The 25,954-nt window shown below is 42.7% G+C and overlaps 1 protein-coding gene across 1 annotated transcript in view; it reads left to right on the top strand.

Moving 5' to 3' along the window:
• OVCH1 (ovochymase 1) overlaps positions 1–25,954 on the top strand; it is an 852,055-nt gene that overhangs the window by 134,977 nt on the left and 691,124 nt on the right. The window contains exon 7 of the mRNA XM_086952799.1: positions 1,697–1,845. Coding sequence (XP_086808925.1) covers positions 1,697–1,845 — 149 coding nt within the window. The remainder of the gene's footprint in view (positions 1–1,696; positions 1,846–25,954) is intronic.

The following is a 25,954-nucleotide window of genomic DNA, read 5'->3' on the forward strand; positions in this document are numbered from 1 at the left end:
CCTGGGTGACCGTGCGCTTAAATCCCCGAATAAGATAAGATATGAGCTAGGATAACCATGTGTGGCTTCCTCCAATTCACACGTGCTGCTGGATGAGTGGAGAAGTGCCTCTGACTGCACTGCTCTTGTGGGTTTACCATGTTGTTCATCAGTTCCACAGGCGAACATGAACATCCTAGCAAACGCACAGTAAATAGGGACATATTTTCTTTGTTCTTGTTTTGATTTTTAAAAAGAATACTCGAACTACAGCATCATGGTTGTGGGCAATAAGCAACACAACCAAGATTGCTGCCTAACCCGTGAGATGCTTAAAGAAATGCTTCAAAAGCTTTTGGTGGTCTCTACAGGGAGCTATCTTATGTCAAAATGTTACATGCTTTAGGATTGACCACTAATAACAATGACACATCTAAACCAGATCTGCCTGCATGTTGGTTTAGGTTTCCTAGGAGATCCTCTGTAAAATGTTCTAGCTTGTGGGCTTGCTTTATTGCTTTTGGAAAGTATGGTTAAAACAGTAGTCCTTTCTTGTGTATAACCTCTAGAACAGTGATTTCTAACAGTGACCAAATAAGGCAATAGGCCTTTTACCGGTATTACTTGTGTACTATATTTCAGCTGCAGCGCATGCATTTTCTGCATAGAATTTTGCACGTAATGGAAACTGGCAAAGTTTATTGGGTTACATAAACCTAGTAGGTTAAATAATTGTTATACCGGATTTGCACCCTTGTTAAACTTACAACGCCCATTAGGAGGTGTTCCAAACTGTTGATCACACTGTCATATTCAGAATTTGTGCATAGTATTTGTGTGCATTAAAGTGCGTTTTCAAGCCAAAGTATTGGCAAGCTCTGATCTACTAAACAGAACATACCGGATTAAGACTTGGCCAGCTCTTTTAAAAGGGGTACTTTGAAGGTGGACCTGCTAAAAAAGGATACTTATTAAGGTGGCCCTAGAACACCACAAGCCAAAGACCGCCATTGATGATTGACTCCCTCCCAAGAACTTAATGCCATGGGTCTCCCAAACTGGATTTCACACAACATGCATAATAGTGTGGTATGTGAGAGCCTGTGTTGTCCCCATCCTTAGTTGTGAAAAGTAATCTGACCTAAACTCTTTACAACTTGGTTTTCTCTAGGGAAAGATTTCAGTATGGGAATACAGACTGAGTCTAAAACTATGTAATCCTTTCACCTCCTTTTTTCTCACTCCCGAGATTGCCTGCAAAAGTAATTGGAGATATTTCATATGTTTAGCAATCAGTAGTGCAGCAATGTGCTGTGGCACCAAGCTCATGGATCGAAGGGACAATTGCACCTAAGATATGATTGCATTGACTATGACCTTTGCTATAGCAGTGGAACGTGTGTTGAAATTTTAAGCAAAATTCAAACAAGAATGCTACTTTAACTTGTATTTAACTTCCAGCTTCTAGAAATATTAAAAACATTCATGATTTAATGATTCTTGACCATAGGTGAGGGTTTCCACCTTATGATCGTTTTGGCAAACCCACCTTCCTCTAAACACTTCTTTTAGCACCTGTTGGATGAGTCCATTCCCATGCTAATAGAACTGAAAATTGGTGAGCAAGTGATCTTCTGTGCAATGTGGTGGAGAAAATATTACTTGTTATTTGAGATGTTCCTGGTCGACTGTTTAATGGATTTCTGTTTTCATGCAGGAGGCTCTATATCTGATAAACAAAAGATTGTGTCGCTCCCCATAATTGGAAAAGAGGTCTGCAGCTATGCTCTCTCCACCCAGGGCCATGACCTTGACAGTTCCTGCTTATGTGCTGGTTATCCATCAGGTGGACAGGATGCATGTCAGGTAATTCACCTTTGAACGGTTTGTTTTTCCCTGTGAGGTAAATTTTAGGATTGCACGCCTGATTTGGTTCTACAATAGTGAAACCTAATAATGCAAACATCTCAGAATCTGCAACCCCCTTGTTCCAACTGGGTTTAGTTTCATTGAAGCCGTTAATGTCCAGGACCTAAATGTTGTTTAGTATGCATTGTACATTGCCCTAACTTCCCCTCTTGATGCAGCAGATTTTGGTACCTCCAATGGAATAACAAAATGGAAGCAGCAGACATGCATACTGCTCCAAGGCCCAGAGACCCCTTCTATAGATAGGCGATGGGATTTTTGTTTGTTGTATAATCCCTGAAAAGTGAAGTGATTTGTGAAAGTACCACTGTTAGGATGTTTAAACATTTGGGGTGTGACTAATACTCATTCTGACATCCCTCTTGGCTTCACAGAGGTGAGGAAGCTGAATAACTTTACTGAGGTTCAATCCTCTCCTCTGTCATTGTGGGTTGTACACTCTGATCTGTTGCTTTTGTTCCACACGCACTAATTGATCCTGACTTCCGTTGATGGTGTGGACCTCTTGTTACTCAGTAAAATTAGGAATGAGGGAACACCCATGCAGCAGGCAAGTAGATAATGATATGAAGTTATTTAGTAGTTACATGTAAAGGAGCTCACACAGCTGCGGGAAAGTCATCCACCAAATTTGTCACATTAGAGCACTGGAATACCCAATTATGAGCCTTCTAAATTGTGTGTGTATGTATGTGTGTGTGTATATGCATGTGTGTGTATGTGTATATATATATATATATATATATATAGCTCAAAATCCTTAATGTACTGACGTACCAAAGGAAAACCGCACTCCGGGCAGCTTCAAATACAAGTTACTTTATTTACAGCAACAGACGCGTTTCGGCGGAAGTGCCTTTCTTGATGTTACTGGCACTCATTTGAAACGCCATGTTTTATTTATATTCCGACTGTCAAAATTAAGGAAGGACTCGCGTTCCACTACTAATGTGGGCGCCATTTTATAACATGTTATATTACATGTTCAATTCATCCATTATTCAACAATTCATCATTTTGGTGATCTCATGATTCATTATTTAAATAAATAAAATTTCAGAATCAGAATGAGCAAATAGTTAAATTCATAATAAAATAACATATTTTGTGATGCATCACCATGGATGTAAGTTTACTAATAGAGCCATGGATCGGCTAATATCCTTCCATATGCAACCCCAATCACACCTCAGATCGAGATAACATGACTAATCGTAGTCAGTTGGAATGTGTGAACTAATTACTGTTAATCTATGCAGAAATTAATCTAGGTGCATGTCCAATCAAAACAAGACCTCAAATTATCTAATATTTACACATTAATATATTACTCAGTTCATTACTTGCATATACTAATCAAAACGCATAAAGATAGTAATTCATTCTCCGAGGATACTCATCATATCCAATATTTAAACACATTCTAATCAGGTTCATGATTATGATGTAAAGCAACATGTAAAACCCAACATGAAAACTCAAGATAAAATCTCCAATGCCCAATTCCTACTGTCCTATAGCTTTACCTCAATTTTGACCTATATGGGCTGTCAGTTCCTCTCCACAATTCAAACCTTGCGGATGTTTGGTATGCAGATCTATGATGTAGCGCGATTCTAATCTACGCAACTTCAGTCTGTCCTCACCCCTCGGACTCTGAGCTACAAAATCCAGACCAAAATATTGTAACTGGTTGCGGTCCCTACCATGTTTTTCTGCGAAGTGGCGCGCAACCGGATATGCCTGGTCATTTTTGTCGATGGCCCGCAGGTGCTCGAACACCCGCATCTTTACTGTATTGACGTACTCCCTATATATCGGAGACCGCACGGGCACATCAAACAGTACACAACAAAGGGTGATGTGCAGGTGATCTACTTCATGATCTTTTTAGTAATCCCTGCATCTGGTATTTTATATGTCAACACCCTCCTGCTGTTTGCGCAGGCTTTGCATTTACTGCAGGGAAAAAAGCCCATCATCTGTTTTAGGCGGCTTACTTTTTCAGGCAATTTATCTAGGTGCAAAGCATGATCAATATTGCTGTACCTGGTTTTCTGTAGCTTGGTGGGCATCTGTTCGTGGTGCCCCTTGGCCAGTTTTAACGGTGCACCTGGTGCCAGAGTGCACAGGTGGGGAACCGCTGAAGTTCTCTATCGGGCAGGAGCAGACTCAGAAGCAGACTGGTGCAGCGCCATCTGTACAGATCAGCCTAGCTCCACAGACCACCTTGACAAAGGCATCAACATCTTGAATAACTGGATGAAGAACTGCGCAGAATCCTACTCCCCCATCAAACCCAACAAACATAGTGTATCATACTAGCAGGCAAACTGGAACTCTACTTCAAGACTCATACCTGATCTCCCATGCTGCACCACATTACACTGCACCTCAGGAAGCTTCACTGGCTCTCCATTCACAAGCGCAGCCAATTTAAACTTCTCACGCACACATACAAAGCCATAAACCACAAAGGACTAGAATACCTCAACTGTAGCATACACTTTCACCAACGCACCAGACACTTATGCTCTGCATCACTCTCACTTGCCCACATTCCCTGCATCCGCAAAAGCAAAACTAGAGGTAGCTCATTCTCCTCATTGCAGCACATCTCGCTTCTTGAGTTTCGCAAGAATCTGATGACCAGGCTCTTCGTATAAGAATCTTGGGGACCATAAACCTGCCCGATGCCTGGATACCCTCTCAGGTGATTAGTGGACTATACAAACCAATATAACATATCACAGATGGAGGAACAAATGTTACTGTTACTGAAAGAAATTGTTGTACTAATGCAACCCATGACACTAATGGAGAGCTTGGAACTAAGGGGGTGGGGGGGTGGCGGAACTCTAAGAATTTTACTCCACATTCTGCCAGCTGGCGTCCATTAGAAGATTGCTTTGCTTGTGCTGTGACTTGGCACTGGGAGCGCATTTCACTACACAGTTCAATATCTACATGGCCCCCCTCAAACACAGTTGAGAAACATGGTCTCACCAAGGAACCAGACATCACCAGACTGTTTCCAGGAAGGAATTAAGGAAGTCCCATTCTGGATGAACAGCTGCCTGATGCTCAACTCTGAGAAAATGGAAGTCCTCATCCTCTGATCCACCCCCACCACGTGGGGCAAGACCTGGTGGCCCCCCACCCTCTGATCACACCTGCAACCTCAGGATCATATAGACTCCTCTCTCACCATGAACCGACAGATCAACGCTGTATACTCTACATGCTTCAACACCATCTGGGTACTTTGCAAGAACTTCAAATTGATCCCCCCCACCCCCGAAATCCAGAAAGACAGTCACCAGGCACTCATCACCAGCAGACTAGACTAGACTACGGAAACGCCCTCTATGCAGGAATCAACAACTCTCTCCTTCACAAACTGCAGTCTGCCCAGAACGCCGCAGCCAGACTTGTCCTCAGCATCCCACAACACATCCACATCACCCAGCACCTCCGAGACCTCCACTGGCTTCAAGTCGAAAACAGTGACTTTCAAGTTGCTCACCCACACCTACAAAACCCTCCACAACACTGGGCCCTAATACCTCAATGAAAGAATCTCCTTCCACGCCCCCAAGAGAAACCTCCGCCTTACCTAGCCCTGGCTGAATTCCCCTGCATCAACAGAGCCAGACCAGGAGGCAGACCCTTCTCCTACATCGCAACTAAGACCTAGAACAAACTCCCCCCTCCGCATCAGACGAAGCCCTACACTGCAAACCTTCAAGAAGACCACAAGACCTGCCTCTTTGGACGACATAGGAGCAGCCCGAAACCCCCTCCCCCAGCGCTTTGAGACCCTTACTTTTGAGTAGGGCACTTTTTAAACCCCTAATTATTGGTTTGGAGTGCCAGAGGGCACAGCTGATAGAGCGCGCTGGACCACTAACTCAATTTTATCATACTCACCTGGGCTCATGAAACATTCACACTTTGACCTAGTTATGTTGTTATGTTATGTTATTTTATGTTGTAGTGCGCACAGCTACCCAACCAGGGTTTCCCAGCGCAAGCCATAACAGAAGCTAGGAGATATTGGAATTAGCAATGTTGGTTAAAAAAACAGGTTTTTAATTGCTTCCGGAAGATGGGGAACAAATTCTCCCTCCTCATCCCATCAGGTAAGGCATTCCATAAAGTTGGCCCAAGTAGAGAAAAAGGAGCGGCCTCCCATTCTCGACAATTTGAACCTAGGGATTTCAAACCGTTCTCCTGAAGACGAGCGAAGTAGGCGCCGGGGACGGTACGCATGAACCTGATCTTGTAGATATTTGGGGGCAGAGCCGATCTTAATTCTGAACATAATACATAGGGCTTTCAATTGTATGCGATGTTCTACCTTAAGCCAATGCAGTTCTCTCAGGGCAGTTCCCATGTTGGACATTCTGGGAAGGCCACAAAGCAATCTGGCTGCAGGATTTGGCACCACCTGAAGCTTGCGTAGTACCTCTGTTAGACCCCAAGAAGAGAATGTTACTGTAATCCAAGGCGAGATCTTACAAGAGCCTGGACGACTGTTCTATGAGTGTCAACAGGGAGCATCCAAATTATTTAGGTGGCTGCAGTCTGTACTGCCTGTTTCATTGACCATTTATTGTCTAATAAAGCGTTGATTGTGGGCCTGAGAGGAGGGTGTAGGTAAAGGTCCCATTTCCGCTGGCCAATGTTGGGGGCACCAAAGTTCAGACTCTTTCCCAAAAATAAGTACTTCCGTCTTTTCCCCGTTAAGCTTGAGCAAATTGAGTTGCATCCATGCTGCGATCTTGCGCAAGCCTAATTGCAGATTAGAAGGGTCCTGTTTCCCACCCGCCGAAGAAAAGATGATTTGTGTATCATCAGCGTAGGAAAACAATGCGAGCCCTGCCGCTTCCGCAATCATTGGTAATGGTTGCACATGAATGTTGAAAAACAACGGGATCAAAATAGAGCCCTGTGGCACACCATACAGGGAGGAATAGGACTTTGAAGAGGCCCTGGTGGAGAACACCTGGAATGTACGTTCCGATAAAAAGGAAGACACCCAGCCGAGCGCAGTTCCAGTGATACCCAGTGCCTGTAAACATTTAAGTAATACGGTATGAGAAACCGTATCAGAGGCGGCACTTAGATCTAATAACATAAGGGCAACTGTGTCTCCGGCGTCCAAGCGCTGACGTAACATCTCAGTAACGCCTAGAAATGTGGTCTCTGTAGAGAACCCTGCTCTGAATCCTGATTGCGAGTTATGCAGAAATTGTGATGCTTCCACAAACGAAGATAGCTGGACATTAACGTGTTTCTCCAAGACCTTCGAAAAAGTCGGGAGCAGGGAAATGGGTCTAAAATTAGATGGCATAGCCGGATCTGCATTTGGCTTTTTTAACAGTGGTAAAACCATTGCATGTTTCCAGACTGTAGGCATCTGTGCTTCTCTAAGAGAAGCGTTTAGTAGCTCCATCACTACTCTAAGAGCGGGTTGTTCCATCTGAAGAAGCACTGTGGCTGGAAGCAGATAACACTGAGAACCCGATGTAATACTAGTTAACATTTTTAATAGGGAGCCCGTGTCCAAGAGATCCCACTGCTCCAATTTTAGCCGAGAAACTTCTGACCCGGTATAAATCCGGGCAGTGTTCAGCAGAGCCGGGATTGATGCCTTAATTCCCCCTAATTTCGGATGGATTTGGTCAACTTTGTTTATAAAAAAAACTTGGCAAGGGAATCACATTGAGGTTCATCAAGAACAGGCGGGCTAGGCTCGGTTTCTGAACCTGCTGGCTTTTTGACCATGGGAAACCGAGTCCGCGAACAATTTTTTGCCCCCAAAATAGACGAGGAAACCTAGTCAGCAAGTGACTTTTTACATGAGGCATGGTATTTTTTCAGTGTGGCTTTATAAATCTGTTTGGCCTCGGGAGCATAATTTCTTCTCCAACTTCTTTCCACCGCTTTACACTTGCTTTTTTTCTGTTTTTAGCTGCTCCGTAAACCACGGGGGCGATGGTCATTACATTTTTTAGCCGAAGATGGCAGGCACGCATTGGCCGCGGAGGCAATCCAATTATAAATACTATTCAAAGAAGCTAGAGAAATGGTGTGCTGAGCAGGGGCATTGTTTACCAGTATTTGATTGAATTTGGCTGTCGAATTTTCCCCAATTTCTAGACCAGCCTGATAATTCGGGAAGCAGGGGGGGCAGGTTAAGTAAGCTACTGTATTGGAATTTAACCGCAAAGTGGTCTGACCAAATCAGTGGCAAAGCTGGTGGACAGTTAATGCCAGGCAGGTTAGAAAAAATAGGGTCCAGCAAGAGACCAGCTCTGAATGGGGCCATCATCCCAAAGAGGCAGATTCAGTGCAGAAAGGTCAGCAATGAGCGCCCTACTTGCTGGGCAATCAATGTTCTCCAGATGGACATTTAAATCTGCTAAAACTGTAAAATTGGCTAGTTTAAGTAGCCAAGGAACCAGCCGGTCTGACAACTGGTGCACCCCAAAACCAGCTGATCCTGGGGGATGATAAATCAAGGCCCCAGATAGAGTGAGTTGGGGTGAAAGCATAAGTTTAAACAAGGCAGCTTCACACTCCTTTAGAGGCAAATCCTCAAATTTGCATAAATAGCTCTTTTTATAAATAATCGCAATCCCACCACCCTTCCTGGGAGTTCTGTCTCTCCTTATTATTGGGTAGTTATCAGGGAGGGCACATGCCTCTTCAGGTCCTGAACTATCATTCAACCACGTTTCCATTATGAAGATCTCGTGAAGTCCTTCGCTATATAACAGACTAAAAACATCCTCCCTGTGTTTTGGAAGGGAGCGCAATTAATGCTCCAGATGTATAGGTTTTGTTCTGCATGAGATACTTGTTTAAGCTAGGGTTATTAAAACCAAATCTACAGCCACTGCACCGAGAGCTGACCTCTAGTGGACATAGTAGATTACAAATATCACCCTTCCTACCCTGCAAGCTCAGCAAGTATTCTGACGAGTATTGTAGGGTTGGTTTAGGGGGGGGAGGATTTTTGGGCATGAATCCTGGCCCCTGGTCCCGGACAGTCGCAGACGGTCTTGCCTTTGTCGCGGCTTCGTCGCGACATTGGCGCAAACGCTGCGCGAAACCGCTGCGCGTCAGGACCATGGCTCTTAAATAATATCAGGGCCGGTGATCGTGCAAGGACTAGAACACTGACCTCCGTCAGCGCGCGGCAAATTCAAGATGGCCGCCCGGGACATAAACTAGTCCCACAAGGGACCTAAGTGCCGTTTTGCAGCCCCCAAGTGAGATGCCGTTCAATAGTGGCAGAGGTTCGCTCCACACTGTAAAACAATGTTTAAAAAACCACTACATTTGGTTTTGTGCAAAGTTATTTTAAAATGTGTATGCAACAGAATTGAGTAGTCAGTAGTAGTAGTAGTAGTCCTGCGTTTCTATTTACTTACAGTATATCAGTACTTTGAGTTCTTTTAGGACTTATACCTGTAAACCATGCCTTACCAATGCTTGTCACTTTACTATAAGTCCTAGGGATTGAATGGGGAGTTAGAATAAACAGGCAGTATTTAAACAGTTTACCTTTCCTGTAATAACCACAGACAGGGAAAGTTTTAAATGTTTTATCTATGCAAGTTTGAGTGAGCCTTTATCCAAATTAGAGACCATAAACTTCATAAGTAAAAATATGATTAATAAGATATAAAGTTTGCAAGAAATCACAGTAACACCTTTAGACATGGGTACCTGGGAAGGGTGAGAAAGGGAAATTGCACAAGGACATACCACATGGATTATATTTACCTAGAATGGTGCAAGGACCAATCCTGGCCACGGACTGGGGCAAAAGACAAGGCTCCCGACTAATCAGGTGCCCACGGGACAAGACCTGTTCATTTCAGGACAGGTGACCTCAGCTAAGTGCAATGCCAGTGTTACATCCCTCTCTCTACGCCAATTTGGTACCCCAAGTGGGTAGTCGATAATTCTTCCTTCAGCAAATCTCGATTCTTCAGACGGAGTGCTTCGCCAGCACCTCTGCTTTCAATCTCCTATAGCAAGCGTTGGGTAAGTGACAGGTCAGCTACTCGGACAAGCCGGACAATTTTTGTAACTAAGCCTGCCTTAGTTATACCATTTCCAGGGCAATGTACCACCCCTGTACATATCATGGTGGAAATACCTGATACAAGGGTAAGTGTCCCGCATCAGTTACATGAGCTAAAACTCAAAATGAACAGGGACAAACCCAGAAAAATTAAAGGTCTCTTTTGGAAGTACCTAACTTAATGGATATGACTCATTTGGCTGAAAAAGATTGGCCACTAAGATTGTTATGGAGTGCCCAAAGGGAGAAACTGTAATTTTACTGGCCTTTTCCGCCCTCGCTCCAGTATCACTAAAACATTCATACACGCAGGAGTGGATGGTAGCACTTGCTCCAGCATTATATCGCAACCATGTAGGGTGGGATGCGGAGTCACTTCACCATGTAATCCCATTAAAAACTACTCCATCTCCACAGGAAGTGAAAGAAATGGTCCTGGAGTTCTTAGATCAACTTGAATACCAAGGTGTAACAGAAATTACACTTCTCCAATGAATAGTCCTTTGTTTACCGTAATGAAGCCTGACCATTCATACAGTCTAGTTTTCAACTACAGACATTTGAACAGATACACTAAAACATTTGCAGTACAGAATGCACACAGTGCCCCATTCATGTATAACATTGTGTGGAAAAAATACAAAACCACACTAGATACCTCAAATGGATTTTTGTGCCAAAATGTAGTGCCTGAAAGTAGGTATTTGACAGCATTCTCAGCCTTGGGCTCTCAGAGTCAATTCTGTTGTCTGCCCCAAGGGTAATCAAATAGCCTTGAGTTATTCTCCGCTACGGTAACATTTACTTCAAGATCTTGATGAAGAGGCATTGTCCTGTGTAGATGTTATTTATCTGACGAATGATGATTTATTGGATCATTTGACCTGGGTGAGCATCATAATTTTGGGGTTCACTTCTGAAAGCTACAAATTAAACTTTAAAAAATCAAAAATAGCCCACCTCCGCGTCCTATTTTTGGAATATGAGTTGTCAAGTGTAAGAAAAAGCCAAGCAGTTAACTTTTTAGAAAAGTGCGTGCTGCTCCAACCTCCCAAAACTCTTAAAAACTTACAATCCATATTGGGATTCCTAAATTTTGGCAGAAAATACATTTTGGATTACGCAGAAAAAGTGAAACCTTTCTATGATTAAATCAGACCTGATTTTTCAGTTCGACATTGAACACAGTAACACTGACATCCTTTGTTCCTTACAAGCTAACATGATAGTCTTCAAACACATACACATGTGTAAATATCACAAATCTTGGTGATACATGTAATCACGGGGCAATCTGGGTACACTCACCTAACCTTTAATGAAGGTGAAACAGTACCCATAGCATACAAATCACACTTGTACACAAATGCTGAAATGCCTATTGCTTCAACAGAAAAGATTGTGACAGCAGTACCGACTGCTGTAGTGAGTGAAAGAGCACTGACTCAGGGGAAACAAATAATTGTGGTAACTCCGGTACCGTCCTTAGAGGCTGTTACAAAGGCAAGCATTCCAAATGCTAAAGCTTTACATCCATTAGGGATACAATGGACTAATTCTCTCACTGCAACAGATGTAGATAATAAATTTGATACTACACTAAAACACAAACATTTCTTCAATATGAACAAGAATACTCTCTCTCGAATGAAATAATGCCACCGTATGAATACATTATTTACACTGACTGTTCTGCTCAGCCTGCCATAGGTAGTAAACAGCAATATAGTGCAGCTTGTGCGATTGTAAAAGGATGCATGTAGGAAGGCAAATTCCATATGAGCAGTACGAAGACAGTCTCTAGGAGACTGTTTGGCACAGCTGGCAGAATTAAAAGCCCTATTTCTGGCACTTATAAATACGGCTCCTCTCAAAAACACAGAGCTGCTCTAAACCGGGAGGTATACTGTGAGAATACCCCAAGCCATGCCTTGGCTATAACAATCAGATACCAGCTATTCAAATGCTGTACACAATGGGTGCTCCAGTCACTTTAAAACATTTTTAGTAAAAAGTGTCTATCCCCATAGATGAACAAATACAACACATGCACTCCAAATTTCTGCACGAAACAAAAAATGTGTGAGGGTGATAAAGGCGCCTCAAGGAAACACCCCATGGGAGCTACTGGTATGTTCTCATCAGTGTGCTTCAATTTTCATCATTGGCAGCCTCCCACCCACAAAAATAAAATGTGAAAAATTGTACCCAAATAAATTAAGTGTGTAAAGTTAAAACACACACTTCAAAGGACATTAGTGTGCCAACCAATCGTGACCCCTTACTATTGAGGCAAAAGGCTTTTTTACCTCTGTAAATTAAAAACAAGCTAAACAGTCACTGGCACAACCTTGAAACTTTAATCATTGCCGTGTGTTTGCTCAGTTTAAAAACAAGACCTACTGTCACATTCCCTTAGTTTTTACAGAAAACCAACATGTTTCATTGCATTGTAACAATTTAGGCGATTTCTTCAGGTCTAGGGGTGAGTCTAAGCCATACTGTAAGTTCAGTAATGTACCCAGTGGTTGCCCCCACTTAGCATACCGCAGCTACCTTTGTTGGGGATGTGTTCGGTTCCACACCGCCTGTAGGTATGTATTGAGGTTGCTATCAGTCAACCTATGTACCGCTATACCGCTGAAGCCAGACGCTATGTATATAGCATTGTGTACAGCATTTAAATAGCAGGTATCTGATCATTATAGCCAAGACATGGCTTGGGGTATGCTCACAGTATACTTCCCAGTTTAGAGCAGGTCTGTGTTTTTGAGATATATTGTGAGTAAAGGGCGACCTGCGCTATATCCCTCTTGAGTTCCTTTTGTGAAAGACTTATAAATACGGATCAGGAATTCCCCACACTTATAGTGTGCGGGTCCAGTTTTTTAACACATTTTATTAAAGTTAGTCATCGAACCATTGTTCATAGAATAGCAATCCTTAACTTCGCATCGTGGCTTTACAGATATCATACCAAAAATTATTTTAGCGTATCCCCAAGTGGTTCTTCAAGGTTTTAACCATACAATAGCCTACTTGTATCACAGGTTGGTACCCACAGCTTCGCTGTCTCTTCAGAGTATGTACAGGAAGGTCTACGTATGTTTAACTCCGCAACAATGTATCATGGATAAGATAAAAATTTTCGTAAACTTTAATTCCATTAGTTACATGCTGTGAAATAAGAAAAAATTAATTTAACTCCACTCGCGATCCACTCACCTCCCACACCCGTAGACTCCGCATAAATCCAATCATGTCAGTAATCCAGCCCATTACAACAAAGAGTATAAGTTGTACAGTGCTTGTCCAAACACTCTTTACTTTGTCCAGTCTTACAATGAATATCTTCACTACTGGGCCAGAAAGGGTTTAAAGATTCAAAAGGTTGCACAATAAAATCATAAAGAGACTGTACATTTGATGTTTCAATTGTTTATTCTTTTTCATGTACCAGAGGATCACAGCCAAAGAGTTTTTCTCCTCCTCATAGCACACAGGCCTGGGACCTTTTCAAGCCTACAAAGATAGTATTCTAATGTTGAAGTATTAAATAACCATGGAATGGTATATGCTGCGTGTTGAACCCAGTCAGTTGACTGGACCAGCAATGACCGTAAACAGACACTGCACTCTCTTGATCTTAAAAAGTAAGATACGAGTACACTGTAAGAGCAAACGAGTATTTGGAGGGAAGACGTTAGAATGTTCACCAAAAGTTAGTTGGAGGGAGCCACTGCTAAGGGGAAATAGTCCTCACAGCGCAGCTGTTTCTGCGCATGCCATCACAGTGCAAGCGTTTGTATCGCATGTCATTGCAACGTGTAGACTTTACTACACATTTTTTTGCTTAGCATGTGCTTTTGCCATAAATGTTGTTGTGGAGGTATGTGTGGTGGGGCGTGTGTGTAGTGGAAGAATATATATTTATTTATGAGCTTATAAAGCGCACTTATGCCCAAGGGCGTCCTGGCGCTGCATTAGCAACTATGTACGTGGAAACAGGTGTGTGGTAGGAGGTCCATGTCATTAGAGGAGACCGACTTTTCCGCTTCCTCGCTATGATGTGCACAGCCCCTCAGATGAGCTGCCTGCACAAACCACAAGGAGAGAGGTAAGGGGAATTGTGCCTGGGGGACTACTATTTTATGGGCTGAGGGGCACGTAGGGGTAGTATTTTAGGGTTTTCAGGAAGGGCTGCTGGCCAGGGCGAGTTGCGTTTGGGTAGGGTTTTAGTGTTTAGGGCAGGGTATTTGTTTAGATGGGTGGGGGGCCAAAGGTGGGGTGCGCCGGGGACAGGATTAGGGTTTAAGGTAGGGGTCAGAGAAACCTTTATCATGCATATGCTTTTGACATGCATGCTTCTGGAACAATTTTCATTGTTGAGGCATGCGTGGTCGAGGCATAATTTGTGAAATATGCGTAGTAAACGTTTGCGCATTCGCAATGTAACACATGCGTGGTGAAGGTATGCGTTGCAATAGAATGCAATGTAACATCATACAACCAATACTAAGTAGAGAGTGGTCACTGCATTAGGGAATGTAGATGGGGTTCTATGGAGAAAAATAGGTTACGGTCCTGAACTGTGAAATGATGATGATATGGAGAAAATAGCATTAAAATGTGAAAGCCTTGCTGAGATAAAGTAGCTTTGAAAACATAGCACATGGCCAAGGTCCTGGAAAATTTAACTTGAAATGGCTTTGGGTTTGTTGCGAGTGAAAGAAGAAAGTCGAAAAACGTCCTACACATAATATTGCCTTGATTGTTGTAACAAGGCTGCACTACTACATACTTATTAGGAGACTGTAGTTACATAGAGCAGCAGCACCAAGATTCCACCTTGCATATGGCTGCAGTTTCTTTTTGAAATGTGAAATTTCAACTTTATTTGTAAGAGTTCAAGGAACAAATGATGGTTTTTCCATTAAATGGACCATACTAAAAAATAAAAACGTTCACAACAAAGCACAAATTACTTTGGGAACAAGTAGCAAAGTTGAAAAACGACTTGCTGAAACCTCACGTGACAGACATGAGGAGTCATCAATGTGATGGCGTTCACGTTGCAGGGAATTCATTGGCTGATGATGCCGCCAAGGCGACAGTGCTAACTGCTGCTTTAGCTGCAATCACTAGTTCTAGCATGAGAATAGACAGATAATGGAAGCTGTCACTTATTGTTCCAGGCCAAAAATTGCTCCGCCTTGCCAAAGGGCTTTCCAGTCAAGTACTCCTACAAGTTGGATGCAAAAAATATTCCGTATGCTCAAATTCCAGGAGTGGGGGATAGTTAACCAAACATGGATCGCAGATTATGTTTGATTCTAGCTGCAAACGAGGGTCTGAGTTCTGCCCACACAGGGATTACAGCTACATTGTATCTACTGAAACAGCTTTATGCATGGCCAGGTTTAACGAAACAGGCAAAAGGATTTGTCCTTAAGTGCGACATCAGTCAGCAGATGAAGGGTTCGACCGTAGCACATCCACCACAAACAGTTACGAAGATCCGACAGACCTCTCGCCTGTGTCTATTTGGACCACTGCAGCCCCTTACAATCTGATGGGGCTCACAAGTACATCTTGGCGGATTCATGCTCTAGATTCCTGTCAGTTTGGCCCCAGAGCTCAGCTGAATCTCCAACTGTTATAAAATATTTGCGAGTCTTCATAGCGACATACGCAGTTCGCACATTACATTCTAACCGTGGCTCCGCGTTTAGCTCCAGGGTTTAAAAGGAAGCCATAGGAAGTTTGAGTGTTTAATTGCGGTACTCCTCTCTGTACCATCCTGAGGGAAATTCAGTCATGGAGAGGAAAACCCGTGACATAAGGCAATATTTAACAGCCAAGGTATTAGGCTCGGGTGATAGTTGGGTCAATCACCTATATGGGGTCCAGAGGACACTTAATATGCCAATAAATTCCCTATGAGGCATCACCCCTTAAAAATTCCTATTCGGGAAAAGAGTGTGGGTATCTGACCTAGATTGTGACCACACAGTGGCAGATGAAAAACCTTTTGACATCAATAAACTTTTGACTGTTTTACAGAAACTCAACGAATTCCGGGCACTACTAAGCAACGTCCAAGTAAAACGCACTGCCACTGGGGAAGTTAAATCAGTAACTGCAAGACCTTCCTGGGTCCCAAAAAACAGGGATCTGGTCAGAGAAACATTGTAGACAAAAAAGAATTTGGAACAACCTACAGAAAGGCCATATCTATCCTGGCTATTGAAGGAACAAGAACAGTATTACTTCTGCCGCTTGCCTGCAAGAAAGAAAAGAGATTTGTCTCCATTGACCTGATCAAACCACACTATGTGGCCGATCCTGAATAGCAGGCCATGTGGGTTCCTAGGTAGCAGTCCATCTCCTCCTGCTACCATACAGGAAGTTCAGACGGAAAGACTTATTATATTTGAAGAGTCTGCAATACGAAGTAATGGAATTACCAACAATAAAATGTAACTGCCTATTGAAACAGAACTTCAAAACACAAATAAAACACAGATAGCAATTCGGCCTACCACTGACATCTAAATCAATATGCCTGTACAAGAGACTCCTGCAAGTTCAAAACCTGCTGAGTTCCCAGAGATGGATTGAACTGCATCTGGCTACTTCATACATTTTGACTATTTTTTTCTTGATACAAGTAAACCTGAGTCACTGCCAGCTCCAGTTTCCTGCAAAAAAGAACTTCAGGATTTCTAAACTTTTCTGAAAAAGACCAGTCTAGTTTCACCATGGCTACAACTACGGATAACAACTGGAATACTGTTCCTACTCTTCTGGAAAGGTTTAGTGACTGTCTTTTTCTTACTCATGAATGGTTACTATTTCCCAGAGCACTCTGCAGTAGCACATGTGAATTTGGTACTGAAACCTTATACGTCATCTCATCGTGAAAAGAGTAAGCATGGGCTGAAAATTCGGTCCGCTCGCGGTATTTGCGGCGATTTCGCGATCCACTAATCTCGCGAAATCGCGGTAAAATCCGCGAATCAGCGGGGACGAATTGTAGCCAAGCACTTACAGGGTTACAGCAGCAGGTGCAAAAGTTGAAGCAAATTTTTTGTAACCTTTTACAAAAGGGTTGCAAAGAAATGAATTTCAACTTGGGCACCTGCTGCTGTAAGCCTGTAAGTGCTTCCTGGCGCCTCGTTGCATACTTACAACTATTCTGACCCTGCTCTGACCCTTGAAGCAGGATCAGAGAATAGTTACAAGTAGGCAATGAGGCGCCTGTAATGAAAATTAAACCTCAACAGGAAGCACTGACAGATATAAAAACAAGCATTTGCAATGCAATAGGTCTCGCATTAGGAAAGTTTGAGCTATTGATCTTGTAAATGACAATTTTTTTTATTTGTGTTGGTTTTGAAAATAGCTAAATTAATAGCTTTGTCCTTTACAATACCAATAGTTATAACTTTCGCAAATGTGACACCTATAGCATTTGTAATGCAACATGTTTTGTATTTACGTGACTTAGATGTAATATTACAAATTACAATGGCTTTACATTTTTTTTAATTAATACTTAAATAAAAGTGATTTTAATTTATAATGGCAATAGCTTAAACTTTTTTAAATAACTTTTGTGAAGATTATGTTCAGTGTATTTTATTGTGACGAAAATCCAAGAACAGAAGTGAAATATTAACATCTTTTTGTGACATTTGTAATAAAGCTTGAAACATTGAGAGAAAATAGTTGAACCAGTTGTTGTTGCATGGTTGCGCAGATTGATGCTGGGGTGGCGCTGAGTGATAATGTTGTGGGTCTGAGTGATAATGTTGTGGGGCTGAGTGATAATGTTGTGGGGCTGAGTGATAATGTTGTGGGGCTGAGTGATGTTGTGGGTCTGAGTGATAATGTTGTGGGGCTGAGTGATAATGTTGGGTAGAGGCGGCAGACCCGGAAGCATAGAACGGCCCGGGACCAGGGTTCAATTCCCGACGCGGCAGGGTCGTGGACCAGGGTCAACGGACTCGATAATTCTCGACTCGGTGCCTACTCTAACCAGGGATCAAACTCGGCAACTCTGGGCATTAAGCTTGCCTCATCTCTACAACGGCCCCCCACAGACACCGGGGATGCCTGATTTCACTTTGGAGATACCCAGAAGGGACCATCTCACAGGGAAAGCCAGGACGGGTTCCCCAGCGGTCTTCAGCGCCAGGACACCCCGAGATGGGGTAACAGTGCGCTTTACAAGTATCTACATTACATTTGTGGGGCTGAGTGATAATGTTGTGGGGCTGAGTGATAATGTTGTGGGGCTGAGTGATAATGTTGTGGGGCTGAGTGATAATGTTGTGGGGCTGAGTGATAATGTTGTGGTGCTGAGTGATGCTGTGGTGGTGCTGAGTGATGCTGTGGTGGTGCTGTGGTGATGCTGTGGCGGTGCTGAGTGGTGCTGTGGCGGTGCTGAGTGCTGCTGTGGCGGCGCCGAGTGCTGCTGTGGCGGCGCCGAGTGCTGCTGTGGCGGCGCCGAGTGCTGCTGTGGCGGCGCCGAGTGCTGCTGTGGCGGCGCCGAGTGCTGCTGTGGCGGCGCCGAGTGCTGCTGTGGCGGCGCCGAGTGCTGCTGTGGCGGCGCTGAGTGCTGCTGTGGCGGCGCTGAGTGCTGCTGTGGCGGTGCTGAGTGATGCTGTGGCGGTGCTGAGTGATGCTGTGGCGGCGCCGAGTGATGTGGTGATGCAGAGGGCAGAAAGGCACAAAAAGCTGTCTATCAAAGGGCAGAAGGGCAGAAAAACAAGGGAAAAACGAGTCTAACAGGGGGCAGAAGGGCACAAAAAACGAGTAACGGGGCAGAATGAAACCCGCCCTACTTGTTTGTCCACGAATATGCCACCTTTTTGTGCAATACCTCTACTCAACTGGAGTACCTTCTACTGTCTAATCAGTAAGTGCTCCCTCGTTGGCTAAATGTATAGGGGCAGATTTACAATAACTGGCGCATCCCCAGGGATATTAAAACAAGTTTGACTGCTAAACCACAGCACCAGAGTTTTTAAATCTAACCCTCATCACCTTGAACCTTTAAGTCGTAGGTCTACCTGAAAAAAAAAAGATTGTAGCTGAAATCTAGAGCCACGCAAAGCTTTGTTTAAAAATGTTTTCCCCTTTTGTTTAAAAATGTTTTCCCTTTTTACCAATACGAAACATAGTCACTCTTATTAATAAATCGTTTGCATGTTGTATCACTCCATGTACAAGCAGCCAAATTCCTGTGTATCCTACCACGTCAAAAATCCGACACGCCAGCCGCTACTCATTTTGTAACAGTTGGATACCCGATCATGCTTAGAAAGCGAGACCGGACAGCCAGCCCGCACGGTCTTCAAAAACTCTGATATCCCACCACCATCTTGGAATGGTGGTCATCACGGAGTCATGTCTTGGCATAGTTGCACAATATTATTTCAAAATTTCACAGGGTCACCTATTTCGCCTACCAAATATACATTAATATAATGGTGTATAAAAATGTGAGACTATAACCAAAAGAATCCAGAATAGGGACAGAGATCCCGTTCTCAATAGTTACCATATTAGACAGACACTCGGAGAGATGCACATCCGTTGCATTAAACAAATCTCGGTTCCATACACTTGACCATATGTATCCCTGAAAATGTAGGTGCATTAACATTCTTACATACAGACCATTGATAATATAATGTAATACAAATGTTTCCAATTTAAATATATCTTAGTTCCTTAATGCACACAATCTCCATTGTATCGTTATAACCCATAATACAATCTTACTGATCATATTGAGTATGTACCCCAACCACAGTTGATTGCATTACAGTGATAGCACCATCCCATCATTCTGGCATGATGCATATATCATTATTGTAGAAATTGGTGCACTTCATTATCCTGGATTATTTCCAGCTTAATTGCCCGTAATATGACAAACCATCGTCCCTCTTTTTTTTCCCAGTTCACCCCTACGGTCACTATCCCTGGCGTTTGCATTTATTACAACAACTCCCAAAAACCTTATAGTTGGCATCTAAGGTCATATTGCACTCCGAACATATATCATTCTCTGTGCATACCAGTAAGTAAACCTCATATTTTGTGTTGCAATTTATAATTTGCTCAATTTTATATTCCTTGCTGACATTGAATCTGAAACTGTACTTTCTGTGCATAACACATTCCATGTACTGCATTTGAAAAAATCCTTTACCTGATAACCATGTACTGGTTACCCGGTGTTGAAGTGGTAAGTACCTCCTGCAAACTATGTCTGATAGTTTTACCTCTTTTGTACCATTCTTGGTTTGGGTGGTACTAGACGCGACGTGTTTCTGTCCATTCGTAAAATGCGCCAATGTCTCAATAAGACCTTTATATATGGTATTACTATCCCAACTACAGGAAGTCAAAAATGGAATGTATTGCCTGGGTCCATCCTTGGTCGCTCCTTTTATTAGTAGGGAAACCCTTGTGTTTGTTTTACAAATATGGTTTGTGGCTTGCACAGTCACCTTATTAGAAAAACCTATTTGTATGAATCTATTAAACTATCCAAGTGAATCTGACTTCCTCCTCACTATAATTTATTTTGGCCCTTGTCATCTCGCCAAGGGGTATTGCGGGAACGTGCACTTTAGGGTGCAAGCTGGAGGCCTGCAACAATGAATTACATGTAGTTGGTTTATGACACATTCTAGTCTGAACTTTGTTCGCATGTAGGTAGATTTCAATGTCCAGAAAACTGATATTGTCTGCCATATTCATGTGTTAACTGTATGTAAGTATTGAGTTAGGTACACATTTCCTATAGTTCCATGGTGATTGTTGGGTCATATACTTTTCTTTTCTATAACCAGACTTGCTTTTGAAAAATGACCCTCTCTGAAGGGTCACCCCAAACTTTGTCTTCCTCCTTTTTTTCTGACCTTATTTTTTTGCTGACTTTAGGACACTGAGCACTTCACCACTGCTAAACAGAGATAAAGGTGCATGTGCTCTTTCCTCGATACATGGTCGCATTAGATTATCTACAATTTGCATTTTTAATTTAAGTCCCTAATAACGTGCACTACATGTGCCCAGAGCCTGTAAATGAAATGCTTCTAGTGGGCCTGCAGCACTAATTGTGCCACCAGCATAAGTCGTCAAATGGATCGAGGGGACATTGTCGTCTTCCCTAAATTAGCATGAGCATGCAGCTCTTTGGCATTAAAATGTTTGTGCCAGACCTTGGCGGTTTAGACGTTGTTGTGGCTGCTGCAACATTTGACGTAGATAACCATTCTGCTAAAGATAACCATTCTGCTAAAGAATCGATTTGCTATTGCAAAATCCCATTTGCCCTTGTCGACTGATACTGCAGTCCTAGTCCCTATTTCTGGCTGGCTTCCAAAAGTTTCAGATCTGGTCCGGGAGAGTGGCAAACCAAAGAGAATTTGGCCCCTCCTACCATGCTCTGGCTCCGATCCTTGGACAAAGGGCACCCAAACTGAAATTTTACCTCCACTACATGGTTGCACAGAAAACAGATTAATTTCTGTGGAACATGTCAAACTACACCATATGGCCGATACTCCATAGTATGCCTAGAAGCATCCAAAGTCAGGATGTTTCTCTTTCAGCAAATGAGTACCGTTACTCCACATTCTCCCCATTCAGAAGGGGAATGAAGTCTTCAATTGACTTCCTGCCTTCAACGTCAACTAATTTAGAACATGAGTACAACTCGCCACCTGTTGAAAAGTCAGTCAATATCCATGAAGCTACATTGTGTCCATATTTGGATGCGGAACAGCTTCCTGTGTTTCAGCTCAATTCCAGTGGTTACTATAGGGATCAAGATACTTTCTCCTCGGATACATCACTGTCTTCATCTATCACTATGCCTCCTACCCGGATTTGTGCTTTCATTTCCTGGTTTAAAAGAACTTATTTGGTCCTGCCGTGAACATACATCTTGATCGTTCTATCAATGGTGTTCCTCTTCATGTGGATTGGGTTTGTGACTGTCTTTTTCCTTTTAATCAATGGCCACTACTTAACTGAATGCTCTGCTGTAGAATTGGTTGATGGAGTACTGTCCCGCATACGTCTTCACTTAAAATGAAGAGACCAAAGCTTTGTAAATATTTCTGCTGTCCCGATCATGGCTGGCATTGTTTGGGACACAGTGCCATTCAATATATATGGTTCTATGGTATCCATTCAAATTCCATATGTGTTGAATTTCCATGGGCATGTTTTACCTGGGATGCATTCAGATGATTGGGATGTCAATGCTGGTAATTCTTAGTTTTCAGATTTGCAATATTCTACTGTTTTTGATGCAGAGGATTTGGGTTTAAATTCAGCAACTTATGCAGATTTATTTTGTGAACACTATCGTCATCATTTCCTTCATAAGACAAGTACTCAAAGACCAGTATTTAATTATACACAATAGGCGCATTGCCGGACTCCTGCAAAGGGGAGTTCTAGTACACAGAAAAAGGAATTTACATACTTTTCTGGTTATGATCGATTTGATTCGGCTTCTTATTTTTTTCAAATGGACTGCTCCACTTGTAGACAAGTATATGCGTACACAAAGTAAATTGATTTATTCTATGCCTTCATCTCGGTTTTGTCCAAGAAAGGTTATGATTTTTGGAAAGACAACATAGACTTAGAATCTATTTGGGGCCCTAAATTCTGGGTAGTACAAGGTCGTGAATCTGTACGGCGTGCATGTCTGATACAGGCTCAATTTATATTTTTTTTAATCAGATGGTTCAACAGACTACCTGTTTTGGCTTGGCCACTGCTAAAAATTGTGAACGCAGTCTTTTTCCAACTATGACTCGGTCTGAAACCTGGCACACACACAACTACATCATAGAGGAATTGACTTTAATGATTCATAATGGGACTTTCAATTCTTCTTTTATTTGTCCGGCGGGGACTACGGCGAACAGACAGGAATGTTTGTCATTTATATTTTTTAAACGCTACGTAAGGGGTTCCCAACATCAACATGGTCCTCTGTCCCACTATTCTAATACAGTTACTACATATTCAGTTGGTAAGTTATGGCAACAATGGCTACAACATTCAACATCATCCGTAGAACACCATCTTTCCTTGCTGTCTAGTGAAATTGACCTTTCAGATTTTCTTATAGGTCCAAAAACCCCACACGTTAAGTTTTGTTTACGTGGCTTGTAATGAATTATGGAAATTGTCACATATGGAGTCCGCCTTCCGTTTATGCCAAACCGATCAGGATAATTTGGAAAAGCTTCTTGCCGTGGTTAACTGTATCAACACATTGTCATCTCATATGTATACCTTAGACAATAATATAATATATGGTCTGTCATTGATATTGTTCAGCATGAGGTATCTACGTTGTATCATGGTCAAAATCAACTTAGATCAGTTATGCAATTTGGTTGGGCCTTACTAACCCAAAACAATGGGAGAGTCCTGTGGGATTACCCGAATGCTTCCACATTGTTTTTGCCATTTAATTTGATGGATAAACAAACTTGGATATCTATGAAGGGCACAATCTTCAATATGTTGCAAATTGAAAAGTTAGATCAGCTACCATTTTCTGTGGCAGAGACAGATTCAACAGTATGGTTAGTACATGGAGTTATTTCATTGCCAATCTCAGTGTTTCAGTTCACTGTTTGCATAAACCTGGTATTTGTAAACCCAGTATTTTTAAAGTACGAACAATTGCCTCTTTAGGTGTGAAGGCACTGGGGCCGTCGGGAAGATTAAGCGAGCTATTATCCAGGGTCACAGGGTTCTGTGCTAACCTGCCCCCTGAGTTGGGGATCGAACCTTGAGCTCCTGTCTTCTGGAGTCTGCAACCCTGGCTGCTGCACCACACCTCATTCACACTATCCGGAGGATAGGTAGGGAGCAGTTACATTCACGAATTATGGTAATTGCCATTTGAATTCCGTTTACAGCGTGCAGATAAGTATGTTTTCCCTACTAGGGAGGATTGTGATTTTACGGTTGGACACTCCCTTGTGTGAAAACAGGTTAAACTTCATGGCGCCTGCAATGTTTCAGCACCTAATTTCGCTTATTTTTTAAAACTGACCCAGTTCCTGCGATAATTCCACCTCTCACATTACTTTCGAATGGTACTAATCTCATTCTTAATAATCAGCACTGCTGCAGTTTGCGGGCAGGCATCCCGTACATAGTAACAGTTTCACAATGAGTTAATTGTTGCAGCAATGTTCTGTTCCCCTGCTCCCCCCCCCCACCCCCCCCCCCACACAGGATTGCAGATAGCTCACTGTGGCCTTCCATTCCAACTTAAAAGTAGATTTCAATTAGCTAATCAGACTAAAGGCGCTATTGTTTCAACAAGAGGCTCTCACATCAGCTTGTGAGACCTTCGAATTGCAGGTGGCAAGAACGTCTAGTAAGATTCAGTCAATGTTAAACATGAATCTCCCCCTACAATTCGGGGAATTAAAACACCAAATCTTTAATGCATTTGATACGGCGGGCATAGTCCACTTTTTTTAAATTGTGGTAGCTGGTCTTTTAACCTCCTTTCAGACTTATTTTAGAGTGATCCCTGCCTGTATTCAATCCATTTTTTCCAGTGCATTTGGAGGCTTTCTACTGCTGATCCCCCTGGTTTGTGGCAGTCTTGTACTTCTCTTGCTGTTCCGCAATGGCTGCTTGATCTGTGGTATTGCTCAGCCAAGAGCTATTGCATCTATTCCATGAACGTATGCTGCAGCTCTTTAGTTGGATGCCAATGGGGGCTGTTGACATGGTCTACTGGCTGACCTTCCGTTATGCGTACTTTACCTGCGTTCAACCTGTATTTTACTGCACCCAGTGCCCCTTTCAATGGCCTTACATGTCTGCCTCACCACTACGTCACACTCTGCCCTGGATTATGAACTATTGATGGGCCCGTTGACCAGGACTGTTCCTTGGGTATGCGTCTTATGTACAATCCTTCCATTGGGCCAATGGCCGAAACAAGTACCTGTGCCAGTGCACAGCACTTCTTGGATCTAAGTTTTGTTGAAGTAGAGAGGGGTTGCCCTACGGTGCTCCTAACTGCACCTGGATATGAGTGCATCTGCTCATTTAAATTGCTTAATTGGATCGCATCCCTTTTTAATATTGATGGATCTGGCGCTTTATCAGAGCTTATGGTGTTCCCCTTGTGATGTGAGATCTTTGGTCTGAAGATATGCTGTAGAAAACTCCAGTTTCCAAAGCACTAGAAATTATTTTTTTCTGCACATGCTCAAATTTACTGTGCCCAGATTTTTGAATTGGTTAATGTGTTTTGATTTCATCAAAGCGCTTTGGCACTACTTGCCTCTGGTTTCTGTGTTAGTCAAGGGCTTCTGTCCTGACCAAGTGGAGGGTGTCACATGTACTGAGGGGACATTGTCGTCTTCCCTAAGTTAGCATGAGCACGCTGCTGACTGTCTGCTGCTTTGCACACAATTTATTACATGCGCTTATTTTTCAAAAGCTCTCTTGTAACTTTCACACAAGAACAATTTTTCATGCACTGCAAGTATCTGGGATTTAGTCTGAACATTGTGTGCAAGGTCGAACAGCAATGCCCCTTGTTGTTCTGTTCTAGTCGGGCCCTAGCACCTAGACAAAAGATGCAATTGCAGCTGTTGTTTGGGAATACATACTTTGGTCTTATTGGAAAGATGGATAGGTAACTCGCACTTGGAGGTACCTTTCTAGAGAGAAGAGCATAACACCTGTGATGTAGATTTACGGTCCACAGACTGAAGTACAGGGTCTGCAGTTAACGCCCAGAGATATTCTAATATATAATTATCTGGCTTCTGTAGAAGGGGAGGGAGTTTGTTATCCTGTCGTATATCATGCCAGCACCGTTTATGATTTACGGACTAATTTCTATGCTGACACTAT

The sequence above is a fragment of the Lissotriton vulgaris genome, chromosome 1_2, assembly GCF_964263255.1.
Source record: "Lissotriton vulgaris chromosome 1_2, aLisVul1.2, whole genome shotgun sequence".
NCBI classification, from domain to species: Eukaryota; Metazoa; Chordata; class Amphibia; order Caudata; family Salamandridae; genus Lissotriton; species Lissotriton vulgaris.